This window comes from Salmo salar, chromosome ssa19 (assembly GCF_905237065.1).
Source record: "Salmo salar chromosome ssa19, Ssal_v3.1, whole genome shotgun sequence".
NCBI classification, from domain to species: Eukaryota; Metazoa; Chordata; class Actinopteri; order Salmoniformes; family Salmonidae; genus Salmo; species Salmo salar.
The window spans coordinates 26301496-26324142 of NC_059460.1; the positions used below are offsets into that span (position 1 = coordinate 26301496).

Below are 22647 nucleotides of genomic sequence, written 5' to 3' on the forward strand. Positions count from 1 at the left end.
AGGAAACGAAGAAAGGGTAGACAAATATACAGCCAGATGTGGCTGCGCTCATCAGGACTCTCAGGCTAATTGAATTGATCTAGGTATCGGGGCTGGCCGGAGTGGCATTAGGCAGATCATACACGCATTGTTATCTGTTTGTTTTCACACCAGCTCTCTCTGCCCACTGCCGGAGGCCCGCGATGCAGCTCGAAATTAAAGGGCATAAGAGCCTGGCTGTCTCTCTCGGCCCATTGCCCTCCCTGGCACTTCGCTGAGGCATTTTGGAGTGACTCGAAGGAAAACAACAAACCTGAGATTACAGCTGAGCTGACCTAAGAGCTTAATTTACCAGAGGTCACACAGTGTTCCCTATACCCCAATTAGGGTATTTCACTGTACTTCTAAAATCTGTGACGACCATCAGTGGTTGGTTAATGCCAAAGACACGTATTACTAAGACAGGGAACTGTTCATGTTTCCCATAGGAAAACATGACACACTTCCCCCATGCCAACACTAGCTGGATATGCGCAGTTATATACCGGATAGCTAGGATGCACAGGGTTTCCCACCGTCTTCGTTAATGCATAACAGGAACTACTTTTTGGGGCTACTATATTGTATCGTACCATCCAGTGTGGACTGCAGGGGTCCGATGCGTCCCATCCTCCGCGTCCTCCACACGTGTCTGGCTGAAGGGACGTACAACTGGGTCACCTGGAGGGGGACGAGCACGTCTCCAGTCAGCATGGCTATAGTAACAACATCCTACAAAGGACAAAATGTGGACCCAATACATGTCCTGACAGTATGCCACAGGGACTACGTATACGTGTATGGTCACTTCCCAGTATTTTTGTACTGCATGTACTATAATGTATTGTTTTAGTGTAATTTGTATGCTGACCTCACAAAATGAATGTCCATGTAATTGGACAATAAAGTTAACGTATTCGATCCATTTTAACACCATTTACATAGATACTCCTGAAGCTACATCTCAGTAGCTCAGTTCATGACATTGCATGCATCCCGTAGATGTCGTTGTAACATATATAAACTAAAATGGTGTTTCATAAGTCCTGTATGCAGTCATACAGGTGGATTGTTCAAATGAAGTGTCAGTGAAGTGTTATTGAGTAAAGCATATTAGTGATAAGACGGATAATCTCATTAAGGGCAACGAGTCTGATGTAATGGCCGAGAGCACGGTTACCTTATCTGCTCGGATGTTGACCTCTTCAGCAAGCCAATGGCCTGCTGGACAGAATGGTCGTCTGATGTCACGAGCCTTCACCATCTTTACCAAGTTAGTGATGACCTGCAAAAGAAATAGCAATAAACAACACAAATAAAAGTCAGTCACTCAGGACTGTGAGAACAAAACCACTCCCTCTGTTCTTTCTCAGTCTCTCTACTTCATATAAAAACAAATGAAAATACGCTGGTTATGTAATGAATAAGTGAAAGTGCAACAAAATACATACGTGAAACCAAAAGTTAAACATACTAGTCATTTTAAAACACGTCAAACGTGTCATTTTAACATAGATTAGTTTGTTTACAAAGAAACAAAACCTATGTGGAGGCTAGACAACAAGCTGCTTCCTCTAAAGCTATTTGTGATTGAGCCATTAGCATGCCATAACAATAGTATAAAAGAGAAATGGCTGGAGTCGTCCCTCCATGTCCAGCACCAGAGTTAATTGACATCAGCCACGTGACCAAGAGCAACATTTTGACCGGTGTAACTCTGTTGTACTGTGAGTTAGGGTCAGGGTGAGAGTTGTTGGGATATTTATTCCTGTCCAGTACCGTCAATATCAAAAAATGTCAATCTTTAACTGTCCTGTCCTAAAAACATGTTCCTGTACTGTCCTGTGAAAAACATGGATTTGTTGCCTCCTATCCCATGTCTTACTGTGTGCAGTGTTGGGATATGAATGTTAGACAGAAGTTGATAAGTACTCCACTGTAAAGACTGAACTTGTTACGTCTATATTGATCCTTTCCATAATCTCACTCCACAGTCATTACCGGCACTAGCTAGGAGGAGTAGTCAATCACGTAATTACCTTGAAACAATTTAATACAATAAGCAGGCAACATCGTTTGAATGGAAATGTTATTTTTAAAACGCACAACGTTTTCATACGGGACGCGATCAATCTCGAGCAGTCATCAGCGACGACTGGAGTCGGTATTCTCAGTAATAATGGGGAGTGCAAAACGCTGTTCGTGGCGCGGACGATGGGCTCGGAGACATAGCCCCTACTCCGAGGAATGAATAAGCATTCCTTAATTAGCCCATCGGGTTAAGTGCACGCCTTAATGGGCCTTTCCCAAACTCCACCGTGACATCCCTCTCCAAACATAGCCAAGAAGAGAAGGTCCATTAGCAATATTAATACAAGCTTAGTTGATCATTTTCATTAAATTAACTTCTTTCAATTATATAGATAGCTCGACAATGGGGGTGATAAAAGATGGTCGAGGGACGGCTGATGACTCGAACCAAACATTAGCGTGTTAGGGGGTCAGCGGCGTTAAAACGACTGTAAATCCAGCCCCGTTCAATTTGGAAAATGCCTTTCCCCTGCTCTCCCACTTCTTTAATGGGTCGTTTTAGCTGACGGTGTTTGCGCTCCTCGATCTGTTATGAAATTCCTGCCGCATTTGTACACGGCCAACACCTCGGCTGAAAGAAAGCATCGCTCACCTTCGAGGCCCTCTCTCAAATTCAAAGCCAAGAATGAAGTCGCTTAATTACCGTTACAGGGAAAGAGAGAGAAAGAGGGAGAGGAGGATAGAGTGAAGGAGAGGGAGGTAAAGATGAGAGAGGCCTGACGAGTGGCGAATTAACCTAATGTTGTTATCTGTCTCATTTCCTTTCAGTAAACAGACAATATGTGTCCTCATTCAACCCCCTTTGCTCTTCCTGGTGTGAATTTAGCCATGCATGCTCTGTTGCTGATCGACACATTTTTGTAAAGGCTATGAGAGAATCCAAAGTCAAAATATGACATTTTAAAGGCACAGTGCAGTCAAAAACGTGGTTTTCCTGTGTTTATATATATTTCCACACTATGAAGTTGGAAAAATATTGTGAAATTGTGAAAATTATGATAATGCCCTTTTAGTGTAAGAGCTGTTTGAAAAGACCAACTGAAACTTCAGCCTGTTTTAGAGGGATGGAGTTCTGGCTTTCCATGGTGATGTCACTATGCTGTAAATTAGTTAATAGACCAATAAGAAAGTTCTAAACATCTCTGCCAATAACAGCTATTTTTCAGTTTTCCAATCCCCACTCAAACCACTCCCAGACAGTCCTAACAAAAGTCTTGCTTGAGAAATTTCCCTTTGCTAAGAAGCTATTTTTGCTTCTTTTTGACCATTTTAATTGAAAACAATCACAGTAAAGGTACTTAATTGTTACCCAGAAATGTGATAGTGAAATACGGCTGCATTGTACTTTTAAAAAGAGGGCATTCAAGAGGACACTGAATACACTAGCATGTAACCATTTTCCAAATCCGTTACAAGAGTAAGGAATCAAGCCAGTTGGGAGGCATCTAAATGTTAGATTGCGAAACACGTTTTCTGAACTATTTTGCAAACATAGGACCGTATCAAAAACCTCAATTAGATGTGGAGCCACTGCCTTGGTCGCATTCACTCGGAGCAAAACGGAAGCAAACGAGTCACAAAGGGGAGGGACTACCTGAAATTTGTCCAATAAGAAAAGCTTGTATGCCTTTCCCGTTGTAAAAAGTTTTGCTACAGTGGGAGTAATGAATATGACCCTGACCATGCCAGGGCGATGGGTGGGCAATCACCTTGAAGAGCTGGACCCAACGTTTCTGCTCGGCCTGGATGCGCTGCTGCACCTCTGTGTTTGTCTTGACCCCCACGCTGCGGAAGGCGGCCATGTACTCCTCGCGGTGCTCCGTCTTGGTCTCTGGGTAGGCCAGCTTGATAATGCCCAGACAAGCGTCCCTTAGTAACCGAGACAGGGTCACCAGCTCGGACAATGTGAACGGCATCATGGACGTATTGCTGTGGCCTGAAAACGGGTGGACAGGAGGAATGGACGGTTGTTCCCCGTCACTCAGCCATTGAACACAGTGCAGGCGACATTTTCCTCCCTCAAAGACAACTGTGCCGTGAGCTAATGCACTAAGTTAAATTATGAATTATGCAGCACAACTTTTGTTCCAATTTCCATGAGAAAGAACTTTAGTTCAACCGGAGATTTAATCAAAAGCGCGATTTACACACCTTATGCAACGCAATCGTGAGGTACAGTATCGGAGCTCCCGTTATTTCTACCTGTGCGTTTGTTCACAGCACAGCTGTCTTTGCCAGGAGGAAAATGTCACCCTATATCTCTTACTGTTGTTGCCCAATGAATATTAGACACAGATTTATGAGACTATCCATTTGGATAAAAATACACTGAGTGTAAAAAAATGTTCCATGACATAGGTTCAACCTGCATTCACTTGGTCAGTCTATGATCCCTTATCAATGTCACTTGTTAAATTCACTTCAAATCAGAATAGATGAAAGGGAGGAGACAGTTTCAAGTATTTTTAAGCCTTGAGACAATTGAGGCATGAATTGTTTATGTGCGCCATTCAGGGGGTGAATGAGCAAGACGAGATTTGAAGTGCCTTTGAACAAGGTATGGTAGTAGGTGCCAGGCGCACCAATTCGTGTCAAGAACTACAATGCTGCTGGGTTTTTCACACTCAACAGTTTCCCATGTGTATCAAGAATGGTCCACCACCCAAAGGACATCCAGCCAACTTGACACAACTGTGGGAAGCATTGGCATCAACATGGGCCAGCATCCCTGTGGAACGCTTTCTACACCTTGTAGAGTCCAGGCCCCGATGAATTGAGGCTGTTCTGAGGGCAAAAGGGGGTACAACTCAATATTAGGAAGTTGTGCTTAATGATTTGTACACTCAGTGTACATGTGTAGAAGCCTTTAAATTCAAAGTAAAATACAATGTCAGCTGCACCCTGATTCAAAACAAGAGGCAGGTGATTTTGAGACTAGGTCTGCGTCCAAAATGGCACCCTATGGGCCCTGGTCAAAAGTAGTGCATAGGGAATAGTACAGAGGGAGTGGCCTACCATGACCTTCCATGGGGTAGCCAAAGAACTCGCTGTCGTGCACAGAGATGAGCGAGTGACTGAAGAGGGAACTGAAGAGATAGAAGAGGGGAATGATGCGATTGGAGTCTTCCAGAGACATGGGAGACCCCCGGGAGATGACCTGCAGCAGTGGAACCATGGACCTGGGGGGGAAGAAAAAGAGACTTGCTATATTTACCTGGGAATTTATGCCAATGGGGCACATTGAATTGGCTTACATTCACCGACAGCCCACCAAGGTCTGTCACTGTGTTCAGGGCTGCATATATCAAGTGTCTCAAAGCAGGAGTACTGATTTAGGATCAGTTTGGCCTTTTAGATCACAATGAATAAGATGACATGGACAGGGGTGGACCTGATCCAAGATCAGCACTCCTAAACCGAGACGCTTGATACATACAGCCCCTGACCAACATTCAATCAACTCACCCTGTAATCATTTTGGTAGTCATGGACTGTATCAGGTGCCAGAGATGCCTCAGGAAACGTGCGTTGAACGCTAAACTGTACAGAAGCCTGGAGGGGACAAAATAAAAAGACAGGCCTAAAAAGATGCATATGTCTAAAGGGTTGACAATGTACTCGTCTGTAAACGTATAAATCGCTCTGCCTCGATGCCCTCCAAGGCGGAGATCGTCAACATTGACCACTTAACTAGAGGACACAAATAAAGATGGAAAAATACTAGTAAAAGCTGTTGAACAGCAGCATCCCCCAGGAATCTTCCTTCTTGGCCCTTTCTCTCCCCCTTCATTCTCCTCTCTCCCTTTTCCGTGACGAAAAAAAGATTAAACGACCCATTAAGCTTTATTTAGACGAGGCACCTTCCATTAGTAAACTAGTTGCTGGCGAGGAGGAGCTCGGCCCTGGGTCATAAACAGGCCCTCTGGCTTCCTGCAGGAGCCCCATTTAACTTAATGGCAACGATGGGGACAATAGAGGAGAAGGGATGGGGGGGGGCATAGCCCTCACAATGACCTCTGCGCGCCAGCACGCTTCCACACTCTCCCTGAATTACATGAAAACACAGGGGAAAGAGGGAGGGAGGGGGTGGGTGAGCCACTGGCTGCATCACGATGGCAACCTATTCCCTATAGTGCCCTATGGGCCCTGGTCAAAAGTAGTGCACTAGTAGGGAATAGGGTGCCATTTGGAACGCTCACACTGAACCCTCATCCCGACACTCCGGCCGGCCTAACTAACGGCCCATGGCACCCAAGTGTGAAAGTGCTTGATTGTGTGTGTGTTTCTTTAACACCGAGGGTTAACAACAGGTAACGCCAATGCAGTAATTCAGCTGAAAACAAAATAAAAGCCCCTTGCTTTTAAATGGGCCTCTGTCTAACGGGATAGGGTATTGTCACCTATAAGGAAGCCTGTTAATAAGGGCAGGCAATCTCCTTCTATTCACATGTTGAGGGGTAAAGGTTGATGTAATGCATTGACGTTAATCCCCTCTTTTTAATCCTAAACAACTAGCAAAATACAACCAACAAAAAAATATATAAATCCTATTAAAATGTGGAATAAATACTTTTTTTTTAAAGAAGCAACAAAACAAGAGACGATGAAAAACAAGTGTCTAACTCATGAGAGAGAAAACAAAAACAGATATGGTTTAAAAGCTGATCTTGTAAAAAAAAAAAAAAAAAAGTTGACAGAACAGAGAGAGGGAATGGGAAGTGGATGGAATCTCACATAAATAAACTAATGTTGGTGTCGGCCTCCAATCTCTAAGAGTGCATCCCAATTCCCTATATAGTGCACTACTTTTGACCAGGACCCATAGGGCTCTGGTCTAAAGTCGTGTACTATGTAGGGAATAGGGTGACATTTAGGGCACACCCTCGTTCACCATTGAGCAGCAGAGATTATTTGAAAGGCTGAAAATTTTAAATGATCCTTCGGGGGGGGGGGTAAAACGAGTGACAACTCTCTATATGTTTGATAAATCGTTTCTGCCAAGGCCCCCCCCATCCGTCAGTACAAAAGAGGACGGGAGATAGGTATAGCACAGTGCTCTGGGCCTTTACAGTGTGCGGCCGGGTGTTTGATTGAAATGGGCAACAGAGCAATAAAATGCTGACTGACAGCCTGATATACGGCCTGCTAGAAATCAAAGCTCCATTTCAATCAGGAAATGAAGGCACTAATAAATACAATCACAGGCATCAAAAAGGGTTGTGTGTGTGTGTGTGTGTGTGTGTGTGTGTGTGTGTGTGCACAAAAATTACCTTGATGGCCAAAACAGATTATTTTATGTAGACATAATGCAAGAATTTACGTATGCTCGCAGAAAAAGAGAAAACTAGGCAAAATAAAAGGGAAAGGGCTCAATTCAATCTGAACCACTGAAGAGCTGCGCTACAGCGCAATAGTAATGTAATGTTCCTGCTTTAGCAGAGATTGCATTCACGGTAAACGCTGCATATGTCGGCTCAATCGAAAATGACCTTTAATAGTAATTGTGATAATAACTGGCTTTATGTTAAACTAGCTTAATTCATAAGGGCCTGCGAGTTAGTGCCAGTGGCAGAAAGAGTGTGTTCTCATTGCCCAAGCGTCATTATCTCATGTCAACTCCACAATCACATCAAGTGCTCAAAAACGAATTAAGGACAGAGGCTTGCTAGCACTTACAGTTGTCAGTGAACATCAGTTAGGGACAGAGAGCCACCTCAGGCCAAGGGTAAATAACATAGTGAAATTACAACAAATACCAAACATTAATCAATTAACTTGAAATTACACCCATTTAACCTCCCAACACCAAAGACAAAGATTATAGTAACCAAAACTGTGTAATCTTTTTATTTATTTTTTTATCTTAAATCGTATGATTAAATCTGAAGTAAAAGATCTTACTGAAAATACAGGGCCTACATCTTAGAGCTCTAATAAGAAGAAGGAAGCAAAGAAAAAGATACATGTTTATTCGAGGCATTGCGCTGGGCTTGCCGTCGGGCATGAGGTGGGAGACGGGAGGGCCGGGCTGGGCAGACAAGCTCTTTTTTATACGCAGTAAATCAGGCCCAGGATGCAATTTGCTCCCTTTAGCCTCTTGTAAAGGTATCCCATCCACTTCGCCACTAATTAATCTTCCACAGTGAGCTAATTATTTTGTACAGATATCCGATAATGATGGAGGACAAGAGGTAAAATTTATGGTAAAAGCAGTTGGACGAAAGGAAGCTGTAAAAATGAGAGAAATTTCTTAGGGAGGATTCTAGGCCTTTTCCAACAACTGATTTGGTAAGCAAATCAATGTATCTTCTCTAGTATCGTTTTTGAGAGACATTTGGGTTCTAAAGGTTAGCTTGAATGTTGCCTGAATCAAGTCTAGCATGAGATCACACAGGATTGTATTCCTAACCGTCACAAACATTTTTGCAACTTAAAACGTTCTGCAATGAAGATGAAGGTTTCTTATCGGACAAATTCAGGTAGACTTTCTCCCGTTCCAGCCTGTTTGCTTTCCTTTGGTTTCTAGTGAATACGACCCAGGTAACTCTCCAGCCCTAAACAATAGCCACATTCTTTGTTGCCCACCCTGTAAAAGGTGAGAACAACGCATCAGTAATGATAACACGCTCACTCTCCCATCCCCACAGTACAGACAGGTAGTGTCTTCCTTTGGCTCTACTAACTATTAACCAGAGGGGTTGAGAATGAGAGACGCTCAGTGTGTGCCATAAAGCCCAGGGAAGATCCCCCTCTCACATCCACATCCTGCCCTTATGCAATCAACCAGCCCAGGGCTAATTACCCTAATCTAGGAGTGACAGCTTCAGAGCTTCCCTGACATCCTAGTACTTCCTCCACCGGTTGTAAACGCCACTAGGGCGAAGACGACAGATAGTGGCTGTGCTCCTTCATCGCTATTCACATTAGTTGCTTACAACTTTAAAATAAATGCTGATTCTGAACACCCACTTTCATGATGTCAAAAAATGATTAAAAAAAGGCTTCACATCACGTTCCTGCAAAATGACTTAAAAGGCTAAATATTCATTAAAATTGTAGTGAAAGAAAGGTTTTTGAAACAACTAAATGCAAGGATTCAAATAAAACAAAAGTGCTTATTCTAGCACTGTAGGTACATGTAAAACCTTAGGTGTGGCACCCTATTCCCTTTGTAGTGCACTACTTTTGACCAAGGCCTGTAGGGCTCTGGTCAAAAGGAGTGCACTATATAGGGAAAACGGTGCCATTTGGGGACGCATTCAATGTAACTGGATCCGATGTAGAACACTGACCTGACTTTAGGCACCATCATGCGGTGCTGCACCATGAGCGTGTGGCAAATGGAGGCCATCATGGTGAAGACCTCTTCGCTGGCCGAGTCCCTCCACACCAGGTTGAGCAGCGCGTTGGTCTGCTGCTTGGTGTCCAGCTTGTGGACACACTCCTCCGTGATCAACTGCACCGATATCCGATAACTGTCGTGCTGGAATGAACAAGAACACACAGAATAGGTGTGAGTGAGATGTTCCTGTAAGTATAGCAGGGACTGTATTCATAAAGTCTCAGTAGGATCTAGGATCAGTTCTGCCATTTAGATCATATTGGAGCAAATCGTTTGTCCAGGGGCGGACCTGATCCCTAATCAGCCCACCTACTCTGAGACGCTGTATGAATACGGGCCCCGGTGTTTATAATGAGGTGCCTAAAGGCAGTGTGGATAAGGCTGTGGTCTGCTACTCGTGTGTAATACATATATTCAGATGTTAGCCGTTTTCATTTAAGAGTGTTGCCTGTGAAGTAAAAGCGCATTCTGAACTATATGCGTTATCTGTAACCTGCAGAGTACTATCCCTGGATTTCCCTCTGTTACCTGTATTGACACATTAGTGGTAGCTAGCTACCTGTGTGGACGGAGCCTGGATGTCAGTGTCCTCCTCGTCCTCAGAGTCACTGATGACCTCGGGCCTGCTGGTGCTCTCTGACACGGGAAGGAGAGGTAGGAGGGTCTGCAGAGCACGCAGGTATAGCTGGAGGCCCTCCTCTGATAGGGAACCTGCACACATACACACAACATTACTACAAAACACTCCCTATCGCCATAGATTTTGTTTCTGGTCATTCCCTCCACATCCTCTTGTCAGTGTATCTGCAGGTACACGAGAGTACTATTCCCCACACACTGCACACAACGGCTGTGTCCCAAATGGCACCCTATTACCTAGACAGGACACTGTGTAACGTAGTGCACTATGGGAATAGGGTGCCATTTTGGACGCAGACAAAGCGTATCCCTGACAACACTTACCCAGGCACGTCTCCCCGGCTGAGAGGACAAAGTAGAAGAGCCACGGCGCCTGTTTCTGCGCCGCTGCGGAGGAGACTACAGTGGCCTGCAGGGAACCCAGGAAGGCCTCAAAGGGGAAGTGGAGGCGCGGGTCGGACAGCGCCGGAATAAAGAAGTGAAAGATCTGCTCCGTGAACGGCGCCGAGATGAACTCCTCCGTGAAGGCTGCAAACACAAACTGCCTGTGGAACCAGAGAGAGAGGGAGAGAAATTGATTGTCATTACACAAACGTCTGGAGTGGAGCCGCGTACATTCTCCACATTGTAAAATGGATGAGTTGGTTTTAAATTGTTCACTACATATAGAGTTGAAGTCAGAAGTTTACATACACTTAGGTTGGAGTCATTAAAACTCATTTTTCAACCACTCAACAAATTTCTTGTTAACAAACTATAGTTTTGGCAAGTCGGTTAGGACATCTACTTTCTACATGACAAGTAATTTTTCCAACAATTGTTTACAGACAGATTATTTCACTTATAATTCACTGTATCACAATTCCAGTGGGTCAGAAGTTTACATACACTAAGTTGACTGTGCCTTTAAACAGCTTGGAAAATTCCAGAAAATTATGTCATGGCTTTAGAAGCTTCTGATAGGCTAAATGACATCATTTGAGTCAATTGAAGGTGTACCTGTGGATGTATTTCAATGCCTACCTTAAGACTCAGTGCCTCTTTGCTTGACATCATGGGAAAATCAAAAGAAACCAGCCAAGAGCTCAGAAAAACAATTGTAGACCTCCACAAGTCTGGTTCATCCTCGGGAGCAATTTCCAAACACCTGAAGGTACCACGTTCATCTGTACAAACAATAGTACGCAAGTATAAACACCATGGGACCACGCAGCCGTCATACCACTCAGGAAAGAGACGCGTTCCGTCTCCTAGAGATGAACGTACTTTGGTGCGAAAAGTGCAAATCAATCCCAGAACAACAGCAAAGGACCTTGTGAAGATGCTGGAGGATACATGTACAGAAGTATATATATCCACAGCAAAACGAGTCATATATTGACATAACCTGAAAGGCCACTCAGCAAGGAAGAAGCCACTGCTCCAAAACCGCCATAAAAAAGCCAGACTATGGTTTGCAACTGCACATGGGGAAAAAGATTGTACTTTTTGGAGAAATGTCCTCTAGTCTGATGAAACAAAAATAGAACTGTTTGGCCATAATGACCATCATTATGTTTGGAGGAAAAAGGGGGAGGCTTGCAAGCCAAAGAACACCATCCCAACCGTGAAGCACGGGGGTGGCAGCATCATGTTGTGGGGTGCTTTGCTGCAGGAGGGACTGGTGCACTTCACAAAATAGATGGCATCATGAGGATGGAAAAATGATGTGGATATATTGAAGCAAAATCTCAAGACATCAGGCAGGAAGTTAAAGCTTGGTCGCAAATGGGTCTTCCAAATGGACAATGACCCCAAGCATACTTCCAAAGTTGTGGCAAAATGGCTTAAGGACAACGAAGTCAAGGTATTGGAGTGGCCATCACAAAGCCCTGACCTCAATCCTATAGAAAATTTGTGGGCAGAACTGAAAAAGTGTGTGCGAGCAAGGAGGCCTACAAACCTGACTCAGTTACACCAGCTCTGTCAGGAGGAATGGGACATAATTCACCCAACTTATTGTGGGAAGCTTGTGGAAGGCTACCCGAAACGTTTTACCCAAGTTAAACAATTTAAAAGGCAATGCTACCAAATACTAATTGAGTATGTAAACTGCTGACCCACTGGGAATGTGATCAAAGAAATAAAAGCTGAAATAAATCACTCCCTACTATTATTCTGACATTTCACATTCTTAAAATAAAGTGGTGATCCTAACTGACCTAAGACAGGGAATTTTTACTAGGATTAAATGTCAGGAATTGTGAAAAACTGAGTTTAAATGTATTTTACTAAGGTGTATGCAAACTTCCGACTTCAACTGTATACATATACATACATACATACATACATACATACATACATACATACATACATACATACATACATACATACATATATAAAAAAATGTAATCCCTTTTCCTCCCCAATTTCATGGTATCCAATTGGTAGTTCCAGTCTTGTCTCATCGCTGCAACTCCGGTACGGACTCGGGAGAGGCGAAGGTCGAGAGCCGTGCATCCTCAGAAACACAACCCAACCAAGCTGCACTGCTTCTTGATACAATGCCCACTTAACCCGAAAGCCAGCCGCACCAATGTGTCGGAGGAAACACCATACACCTGGCAACCGTGTCAGCATGCACTGCGCCCAGCCCGCCACAGGAGTCGATAGTGCGCGATGGGACAAGGACATCCCTGCCGGCCAAACCCTCCCCTAACCCGGACAACGTTGGGCCAATTGTGCGCCACCCCATGGGTCTCCCGGTCGCGGCCGGCTGCGACTCGAACACAGAATCTCTAGTGGCATAGCTAGCACTGCGATGCAGTGCCTTAGACCACTGCGTCACTTGGGAGGCCAGTTCACTACATACATGATAAAGATATTGAATTAAGCTGCTGATTACAAATCAAAATGTACAAACATGTTACACAATGACGAATAAACATATGAACAGCTTAGACTCCACAATAAATTGTTTTTAAAGGGATAACTTTTGGTTTCAATCTAAGTATTTTGTTCACACCGTTAATACAATCCCCAAAAAGTCAGTTGTCAAGTTTTCAAGATGGAGCACTTTCCGTACAGAGCCAAAATACAGTTTTTGAGTAAAGTTATTCTTTAAACTCATTATCCAAACAGGGACAATAGAGTGATCGAGAGAGTAGGTGTCTCCTCCTTTCAGCTCTGTGAGTGCCCCAATATTGTCTTGTCAAACAGAGCTGTTTTTACTGAGTCACTCACACATCTGGTGGCCCCGGTCAGATAATTATCTGTTGGAGTGAGTGTGTACACAAGTTTCTCACACCCAGTCTCTGCTTTTCTTCAAAAAGAAAAGAACGCCCCCCTCGTTTGTCATTAAGAATGTTTCAAATTGAGAGCAAATAGTCAATATTCTGTACTCCGAGTCTGGATCAGTTTTATTGCTCGTTGTAAATAGGTTGGTGAAGCAATTACGGTGTCTCCGCCAACTCAAAGGACAAACAAATGCCCAAAGTTGACATTACCGATTTACTGGACAATCTTAACAGCATACGCCAGAGACAAAGGCATTCCGCTCGTGGCTTCTCACTGTGCTCTTTCCCACATGCTCAGCAGTCGCTGATGCCGAGAGGCTTTGTGTGTGAGGGGGTTTTTATATGTTGGAGGTGAAACTTTTAGGGGGTCTGGCTTTAGCAAAAAGGGCCTTCTCTCTCTCTGTGTGTGTTCTGGTTAGTTTTAGGGTATGTGCGCGTTTGACTGTTCTGATGTGACCGTTTTGGTTTTACAGACGCTACGGCTGCTGTTATAGTAGGGCAAAGTTGCCCCTAGACACTGATCTTGGGCCAGTTTATATTTTTACCCACTAATGGTTAAGGTTAGGATTGGGGGAGGGGAGGGGAAGCTGATCTGTACCTAGGAAAAACGTATCCCCGGAGTGTTATACCTTGCGCCTGTTGTGCAGGAGGAATAGGTAAAGTGCAGGGGCTTCAGCGTGTGCTCAAGCAGTGTGCCTGCCAAGGGGATAGCGTGTGCTCCAGAGGGAGCATCACTGTACTCCAGACTGGAAGGGAGCTTGTGATTCACTAGAATATAAAGCGACCTGTAGTATCCTGAGAGAGAAAGAGTGAGACAAAAAGAAAGAGAGCTGATTCAAATTCAATGGGGCTTGAAAATTAGCATTAACCAAATAAAATGTTATAGTGCATTTCCACAGATATCCTCATGATATTTACCTTTCTGTACCATATAGTGCAAAATCTGCTCGATTAACGATGCCACACAATTAACATCTTGAAGGACAGGGAGATAGGTTCTCTCTGAGGAATAGATCTCTAGCATCCTCATGGGAACGGCAACATTCAAACTGTCATCCTTGCAGGTTTGCAGAAGTCTAGGAGAGAGATGGACAAAGGGTGTTAAGGTGGTGCAATATACTTCATCGATTTGTTTGCAAAATGCATTCATGGATGTAGAGTGAAGTTGCCCTTAGAAGCTGATCTTGGGTCAGTTTAACATTCTTTCCACTAATGGTTAAGGTTAGGATTGGATGAGGGGAAGCTGATCCTAGATCTGTACCTAGGTGAAACTTCACCCCAGAGCGCATTCATGAAGAATAGGTGTAGGCCCCATTACCTGCAGCAGAAGCCAAGGACCCTCTTGATCTGAAACACACACGTCTGTCTTTCGGGCCCCACCAACAGCTTCACAAACTGCCCATTGTGTTTCACTAGGTTCTGACAAATCCATATCTACAGAGACACAGACAGAAATGTGTCATGTTCCCACATGCAAAACGTGCATTTGAGTCATTTTAGCATTTAGACATCACATTTTTACACAAGTTTTTCATTAGTTCAACAACACGTTTGCCCAAAAACCATTGGTCCTCACCAATCTCTGAGAGTCCTCACTCTGTCTGTAGAAAAATAGCAGTTGCCTTGTTAAGAGACTGAGACTGGCAGCGTCGGAGATTGGCAGTCCACCTTCTGACTGTGCCAGGCAGACGCAGCGGTCAAAGTTGCCCCTCTGGATGGCATACTGGAAAACACCAGGGTCAGAGGTCAAACACAGACAGTTATAGGGATGATCCCTTGATAGATACTTCATTGTGTAGACTATCAACATTGCCAGCAGCAATAAAAGGTTGTGGAAAAGGGATTGCTGGCAAGATAAGGGAGTGTGGAAGGGAATGGCATTGAAACTGAAGAATGGGTGTTGTCTAATGACTGTGAGCTTGTTCATATTAGTAGACATACTTGCTGTTTTCGGTCATGGTATCCTCGTATATAGGATTGAATGATAATTGCATTCTTCAATCTTCGTCTTTCATCCTTATTGAAGTTGAAAAACAGAGTAAAGTAAATAAATGCACAGAGAAAGTAAATAACGATTGGTTGACATACAAAGCTGGACGATTTTACGTCAAAGGACTACCTCTCTTTTTCTCCTTTCCTCTTGTGTCCGGTGTAGGAGAGATGCTTTTTCCTCCTGAAAGACAAAGTATATTAGCTTGGCATGACTAGTAGAAAAAAATAAGTCGCTAGGTTAGCCTAGGCAGACGATAGTGGCCACTGTATCTGCACTATCGTCTAGGATTGATGTGCATTCCCGGTAATACGTGTCCCCCGTGGACCAGCTCGTACAAAGGCATACTTTTCTAGTTTTAATGGCGAAAAGTAAAAATGTGTACTAAAACACAATTTTCTGATTTACGGACAATTTAGGATGTTGCACACAGCGTTCAGCCAAGGGTGTGAAAAACAAGTAGTCAGAAAATCCAAAAGTTATTAAGTTATTATTAACCTCATAGTGGTCTTACCTTTTTACTCGCTCCCCCAAGAGACACCTTCGGTCTTGTTTTGAAATCTCCCTCAAAACTGAAGCTCATGGTTAGATTTTATCAAAGAGGTGTTTCTAACCATAGACGAAGGATCCTTGTCTTGGTTCAATTCAGGACTTTACAAATTGGGTGCTACAGCAATCTGAAAAATAAAGTAAACGACACATTCCATTCATTTGGTGGCTAGTTGTCTAATTTAGTACAGTACCGACAGCTTGACACCATCCAAAATAAAGCATCAATATTAAAGCTAGCTAGACACATAGCTACAGTAGTTAGCGAACGTTACACTTCCCGCATCTAGAATATTTTTGGAAGGGAAATTGAAAAACAAAGAGAGCCATAACCAGTGGAAAGTGTAACTGACTAGCTAGGCTAACGGTAGCTAGCATGCTTAGCCACAGTAACGTTAGTGTTAGCTAGCTAGCTACAGTAGCTAACGTTGTAAAAATTCCCAAAAGACACAAGTGACTTTGACTAGCTATATAGATAGCACAACAACACCTTTTGTGGGGAAATCACTGTTGCCTTGTAGATGACTCTCTAGCGCATTAGCTACATTGTCAACCATGTTCCGGTTTTATGTATTTGTTAGTTAGGCAACTTAGTTAGCAAACGTCACTCTTTCGGTTTTCATTGCACAACACCAAAGACAACACTGGACCCTAGGCTAACTGGCTAGCATGCTAGCTAGGTTAGCTAATGACTCAGCAGCTTGTGTATATATCGCTCTTGGTGATCTGTCTGCCACTACTTCATACTTTCAATAGCATTCGATGTACAGACAATCCCCAAGTTACTTTATTCGTGCGTACATGTAGATTACTCTTTTGACATTATAGCGAGCTAGCCCGTTAGCAAACGTTAGCTGGCTAGCTAACTTTACGGGACAGGTCGCCTTTCTAGCTAGCTAACGCGTTAACGTTAGTAAACATGGCTATCCTCTTGACATCTTTGTTCTAACAGAATAAATCGTTTGGACTAAAACATAAAGTAACTGTATGTTGATTACCTTTGATTAATGAAATGACCAACAGAAATGAAAGACTACATAAGACTTTTGTGCGATATTAAATGAAACAAAAATGTATTGTTGGCTCCTTCTCCCCGTCTTTCCCGAAACACAAGATAAACGGGTACGTCCTTCTTTAGAATACTGGAATCCGACTGGATACGCGATTCAATGTTGAAATGCTATTCGCTGAATGCAATGTCAACAAAACACAGTTTGGCATTATTGGATCATCTTCTAGCAGAATCCTAGTGCATTCGTGCCTTGGGCCGGGGATCAACAGGAAACAGTGGATTTTTGTGGATTTGCTATTCAAATCAACATATGGTGATATTCTTTATAATGGAATAGTAGACCATGGACCTAGTTCCACTTCAACTAGAAAAGAGAGAAAATATAAATAGTTATATGGTATGCAATATAATGTTAGCTGCACTGATTGTAAACTTTCATGAATGGAAAGGAGAATCTGAAGAATCAAACCTGAAGAATCTTGTTCAAAGTTGCATTTAGTCTCTCTAAATTACATATAACCCTACATATGACCCTGGCTGTCCTATTTATAGTTTGATTTGAAACTGCTCCTATTCACTCGATCTCCCATTTCTGTTCAGAATGATGTATGAGTCTTTGATTGATTTAATCATTTTTCAGTTTGCAAAATAGATGTAACGAACTAATTCAATAATTCTCCTGGAGATACTTAAGTCACTCTCCACCCTCCATTATGTCAAAGAAGGTCAAGCATTTATGACATCTTATATGTGCAATTAGATATCATAATTGTCAAAAAGACCTTTTCATTATTTGATTGTGTGTTACAGAAATTTCAGACATTGAGTTGTCAGTTTACCTGCTAACCCCCACACAATTTTCCATCTTAAACGCTTAACAATTTCGAAAAATCACAAATAGTAGCTGGTTGAATCAACGTTTTTTCCACTTCATTTCAATGAAATTATTGTCTTTTTTTATATAGGCAAGAACAAATTCTTATTTACAATAACGGCCTACCCCGGACGCTTCTGGCCTGCCCTATGGGACTCCCAATCACGGTGATGTGATGCAGCCTGGATTCGAACCAGGTACTGTAGTGACGCATCTTGCACTGAAATGCAGTGTCTTAGACCACTGCGCAACTCGGGAGCCCACCGTGCAATCGGGTGCGTTCGTAAATTGCCTCCAGTGTGTCAGAGTGCGCTCTGGGTCGTTCGTAAATTCAAAGTGTTGTCAGATTGTCCGTTCGTATATTCAGAGCGGTTCGCTCTCGGAGCTTTCAGAGCGCAGACGACGATTCTGCAGATGAGGGTTGATCCGAGCGTTCTGACCTCACAACGGTAGTCAAGCACTCAAAGTAACTGGCCGAAGTTCGTTAGCTTGCTTGCTACTTCCAGACAAAAATGAGCAACACAAGGAGAGAACACCTCACTCTGACCTTTTTACTCACCCTGACTTGCCTAGTTAAATAAAAAATGAAATAAGGGAGTTGGTTAGGCTGTTTTCTAGCGTTGGTGACTGTGCTGCTGGAAACAATTTAATGACCTGTCTATTTTACCAGGCAAGTCAGTTAAGAACACATTCTTATTTTCAATGACGGCCTAGCAACAGTGGGTTAACTGCCTTGTTCAGGGGCAGAAGGACAGATTTTTACCTTGTCAGCTCGGGGATTCGATCTTGCAACCTTTCGATTACTAGTCCAACGCTCTAGCCACCTGCCGCCTTATGGACACCGGTCATATTCAACGGGTGTTGCGTGTTCGTAAATTCATCAGTTATAATCAGTTATTCTGTGCTCTGGCACACAGACGAGAGTGCTCAGAAATCGGAGTTGAATTGACGTCTGTCACCAGTGGGCTAGCTGTTGAGAGTTGGCACAATAATGGACAAATGATAAGTACTTAACCATGACCTCACCATGACCTCAACTTTTGCGCATGTACATATTTGTTTGTTTTTGTCTCAGGACCAAGTCAATAGATCAAGATGGGGACTATACACATTTCTAAATATCATTAACCTCTGTCTTGGACTGTATGTTGTTGTAGCTACATCTAATCTAATCAATTTAAGACCACAGGTTAGAAGTGTCTTTAGAAATTAAATCAGCATAATTTACTGTCTGTGGGATGTCACCTCACTACATTTCCCCTAATGGATAAAAATATGTTAGTGGGTGCATTTTTAGCAAGAAGTGCATAGTATATGTTTCATACAATTGATGTAAATGTATAAATAGTGATAGGCCTAGTGTTAATCATAGTTGAATTAAGGGAGATGAAATTTAACAAATGACTCATCATCATCTATGTCCATTGCTTTTGAGCAGAAGGCATTCAACATCAAGTTAACACAAGTGCCCAATCGAAGATGTATCTTGCTTACATCTCAACCACCTTTATTCTTTGTTCTATTTAAATACGGTCCTGTTTTGTCACATCCATTCGTTGTGCTTTTCTGTGCTTGTGTGTAAAAATCAATTTCATAAATGAAATAACATATCATAGGACATTTATCATTTGCAACACTCGCTTAGAAAAAAATAAAAACACATGTTGGCCTAACAACTTAAAATAACCATGATCTGAGATCAAATTTTATGAATTGTATTAAATAATAAACAGGTTACTTAACACGTTGACAGGTGCACAATTAATCATGTCAAGTGTCAATTGGAAACACAGACGTTAGAAGATTACATAGACAACATTTCAGATCAATCACTGTGTCTCATGTGATGGGGGAACGGCCTATCCGACTGTCATCTCGTTTAGTGGTAATTTCACGACACAAAAGCAGACTGATTTGATCACTCCATGGAATTTAATGTTTCGTTGCGTTCGTAAAATAAATGGTTTCACCGTTAACGTGAATTACAGAAAGGTAAACTTAAGGTATAATTCCAGCAGGTGAGCTATAGGTTGACGATGATATAGTGGATGGTGGTGCTGATGATATAGGCCTACTACTTGTTGGTTATGACTATGTGATAGGCCTAAACAACAATAACACCAATAATAATAATAATAATAACTAATAATAATGCATGTTTAACAATACATATGCATGAATATCAATAATGACATTTATTAAATAAAGTAAATAACAACATTTTTAAATAGGCCTACAACTTTTTTTAACGTTTTGAATCATTTTCATTCATTGAAAAAATATGCCTAATATAGCACAAGTTACATTCTATTGAGTGGTTCATGCTGAAGGACATTGAGAGAAATGATCAATACGGCTCTGCAGCCGAACAAAATTGATGGCACGTACCCAAGAAATTAGCCTGCAATATTGAATTGAGGACATTTAGACATATTGCGCCTGTTCGAGGGAAATTAGTTCTCTACACAGATCCAGCAGTCTACAAAAATCATATGCAATTAAGTCTTGCAGGAATGTGATCTCCTCGCTAATGATGATGTCTAGTTAATGGAGTCTATCGTCCAAGGGCTTTTAAGGAGAGAAATACTCTCCAAGGAATGGCTTCCTGAACATTTCAAATTGATAAAATGATGAGTCACAAATGTGTTTCAAAGCAGTCCTAGCTGCATTTCAAGGCAGTGGTCATTTGTGCCGATTTAATGGAATGTATTTATTGCAATAAAAGAGACAGTGCACGTCCCCTTAAATTGCCTTTTTATAATGAACACATTTACCGAGGGTAATGAATATATAAACTATCTCGATTTGTCACTTTGATTTGTATTTTAGTTAATTGTGAAAGTAATTACGGCGCAAATTAACAGCTTTCAAGAAAGACTGGGGTTTTAGGGTCTGCTTCCATCTTAGGGTCCCATATACATTTTCCCTCCTGTTGACGTGATGAAAAGGGGCAATACATCTCCGTGATTGGTGTTGGCCAATACTAAATGGCTTCATATTTCACTTGTGCTTTAATAGAAATATTCACCTGGCCCCTTAATGAAATTAAACCAGGGGAGGCGACAAAGCACAGATCAAACGTGTGGCGCTGTTAAGATATTAAGAAAATGATCAAATCGTAGATTCAGATGCTGTTCATAAATTCTAAGAAATCGCAAAAATTGAATTTCAAAACATTTAATGGATCTCAAAGGTCATCATAAAAAAAGACAAATTAGTCCATGTTCGAAATGCAAAAGGTGAACATCATCTGAGGCCTGAGCGAGATAAAAGTAATATCAAGATTACCCCATTGGCATTATTTGATTAGCTTTTAGGCTTGGGTTTAGGCGTTCTGATTTTGTGGCGCACGTGGACTCCCATTGCAGGATGACACATCAATCTCAGATTTGGCTATTATTCCGTAATCGGTCATGATATCATCAAGGTTTCCAATTAAACGGTCATCGTTTACTTGGAACTACACCGTGACTTGTTGATTTCCCCTGAGCAAATAAAGTCTGCAAAGACTGCGCCGGTCCCAATAGTGGTTAGCTGATGAATTGACAAAAACGAATCAGCTTGATTGGTAGACAGGTTAAGGGCAACAGTAATAATTCTAATTTCGACCTTTTCCTCCATTAACTTTAAGTGGCTTATTAGACCATAAGACAACCACCCCCAGAGCTATAGATATCTAGGCCTACATGGAACCTATGGCACCTAATAACGATTATATGCTTCATATTTTGCTAATTTAAAAAAATATATATATATTTCACCTTTATTTAACCAGGTAGGCTAGTTGAGAACAAGTTCTCATTTGCAACTGCGACCTGGCCAAGATAAAGCATAGCAATTCGACACATACAACAACACAGTTACACATGGAATAAACAAAACATACAGTCAATAATACAGTAGAACAAAAGAAAACAAAAAGTATATATAGAGTGAGTGCAAATGAGGTAAGTTAAGGCAATAAATAGGCCATGGTGGGGAAGTAATTACAATACAGCAATTAAACACTGGAATGGTAGATGTGCAGAAGATGAATGTGCAAGTAGAGATACTGGGGTGCAAAGGAGCAAGATAAATAAAAAAAATACAGTATGGGGATGAGGTAGGTAGATAGATGGGCTGTTTACAGGTAGGTAGATAGATGGGCTGTTTACAGCTATGTACAGGTGCAGTGATTTGAGCCATACAGAACTAAGGATGCAATTTTCGTCAAATTTGATAACAGTTAGTGCACTTTCAATGTCAAAATATGCCTTTGAATATTGAATATCTATGTACCGGTGTGAATACAGGTGTGAATACAGGTGTGAATACAGGTGTGTATGCAGGTGTATGCAGAGGCATACATGAAGAGACCCAGGGGACAGCACGTGAGTTCAAAAGAGATCTTCAAATGATGGTATTACCCTAATTATATTTTTTCATAATTTAATACACTTTGAAAAGTCTAATTTGTAATTTATTTGAGTAATTAAAGGAGTTCCAAAATACTATGGTAAATGTATTGCATTTAGTTAAAATATCCATTATTGGTTGCATTTTCCTTTCACCCCAAACACAAAAAAGTCCATCCAAATATAAGACCTTTTTTTTGCAGGGTCCCAGGAGGCTATATGCCCTACATATCACGATGTTACATTTAACATTTATATTGTGCAGGGCAGAGCAAAATGTATTCAGTCTACTCCCGGATTTGGGTAGTGGCATAAGGCAGGCTCTTAGCTAAATTTCCCAGTTGGGCTCAGGTCTCTGGGTCATGCATAGACACACTTTTTCATTTGTGACATTACATCTTTTGGGGGGGAGGAATATAATATCCTGTATGGTGTGGTGATTTATTTGTTTGGATCCCCATTA

At 42.1% G+C, this 22647-nt stretch overlaps 1 protein-coding gene across 2 annotated transcripts in view; it reads right to left on the bottom strand.

Annotated features, from left to right (window-relative positions):
• LOC106578613 (ubiquitin-protein ligase E3C) overlaps positions 1 to 17189 on the bottom strand; it is a 46236-nt gene extending 29047 nt beyond the window's left edge. Inside the window, exons 1-16 of one of the 2 annotated variants that reach the window (XM_014157612.2) lie at positions 16903 to 17189; positions 15870 to 16032; positions 15485 to 15538; positions 15307 to 15381; positions 14942 to 15088; positions 14684 to 14799; positions 14284 to 14441; positions 13995 to 14160; positions 10415 to 10635; positions 10011 to 10162; positions 9402 to 9592; positions 5575 to 5661; positions 5125 to 5288; positions 3819 to 4045; positions 1199 to 1303; positions 612 to 699 (exon numbers count right to left, since the gene is read on the bottom strand). In XM_014157612.2, the coding sequence (XP_014013087.1) occupies positions 612 to 699; positions 1199 to 1303; positions 3819 to 4045; positions 5125 to 5288; positions 5575 to 5661; positions 9402 to 9592; positions 10011 to 10162; positions 10415 to 10635; positions 13995 to 14160; positions 14284 to 14441; positions 14684 to 14799; positions 14942 to 15088; positions 15307 to 15381; positions 15485 to 15538; positions 15870 to 15938 (2020 nt within the window). In that variant the 5' untranslated portion in view covers positions 15939 to 16032; positions 16903 to 17189. Of the gene's footprint in view, positions 1 to 611; positions 700 to 1198; positions 1304 to 3818; positions 4046 to 5124; positions 5289 to 5574; positions 5662 to 9401; positions 9593 to 10010; positions 10163 to 10414; positions 10636 to 13994; positions 14161 to 14283; positions 14442 to 14683; positions 14800 to 14941; positions 15089 to 15306; positions 15382 to 15484; positions 15539 to 15869; positions 16033 to 16394; positions 16416 to 16902 lie in introns of those variants that run through there. The other variant, XM_045702164.1, reaches the window with a different exon arrangement.
• Between the last annotated feature and the right edge of the window lie 5458 nt (positions 17190 to 22647).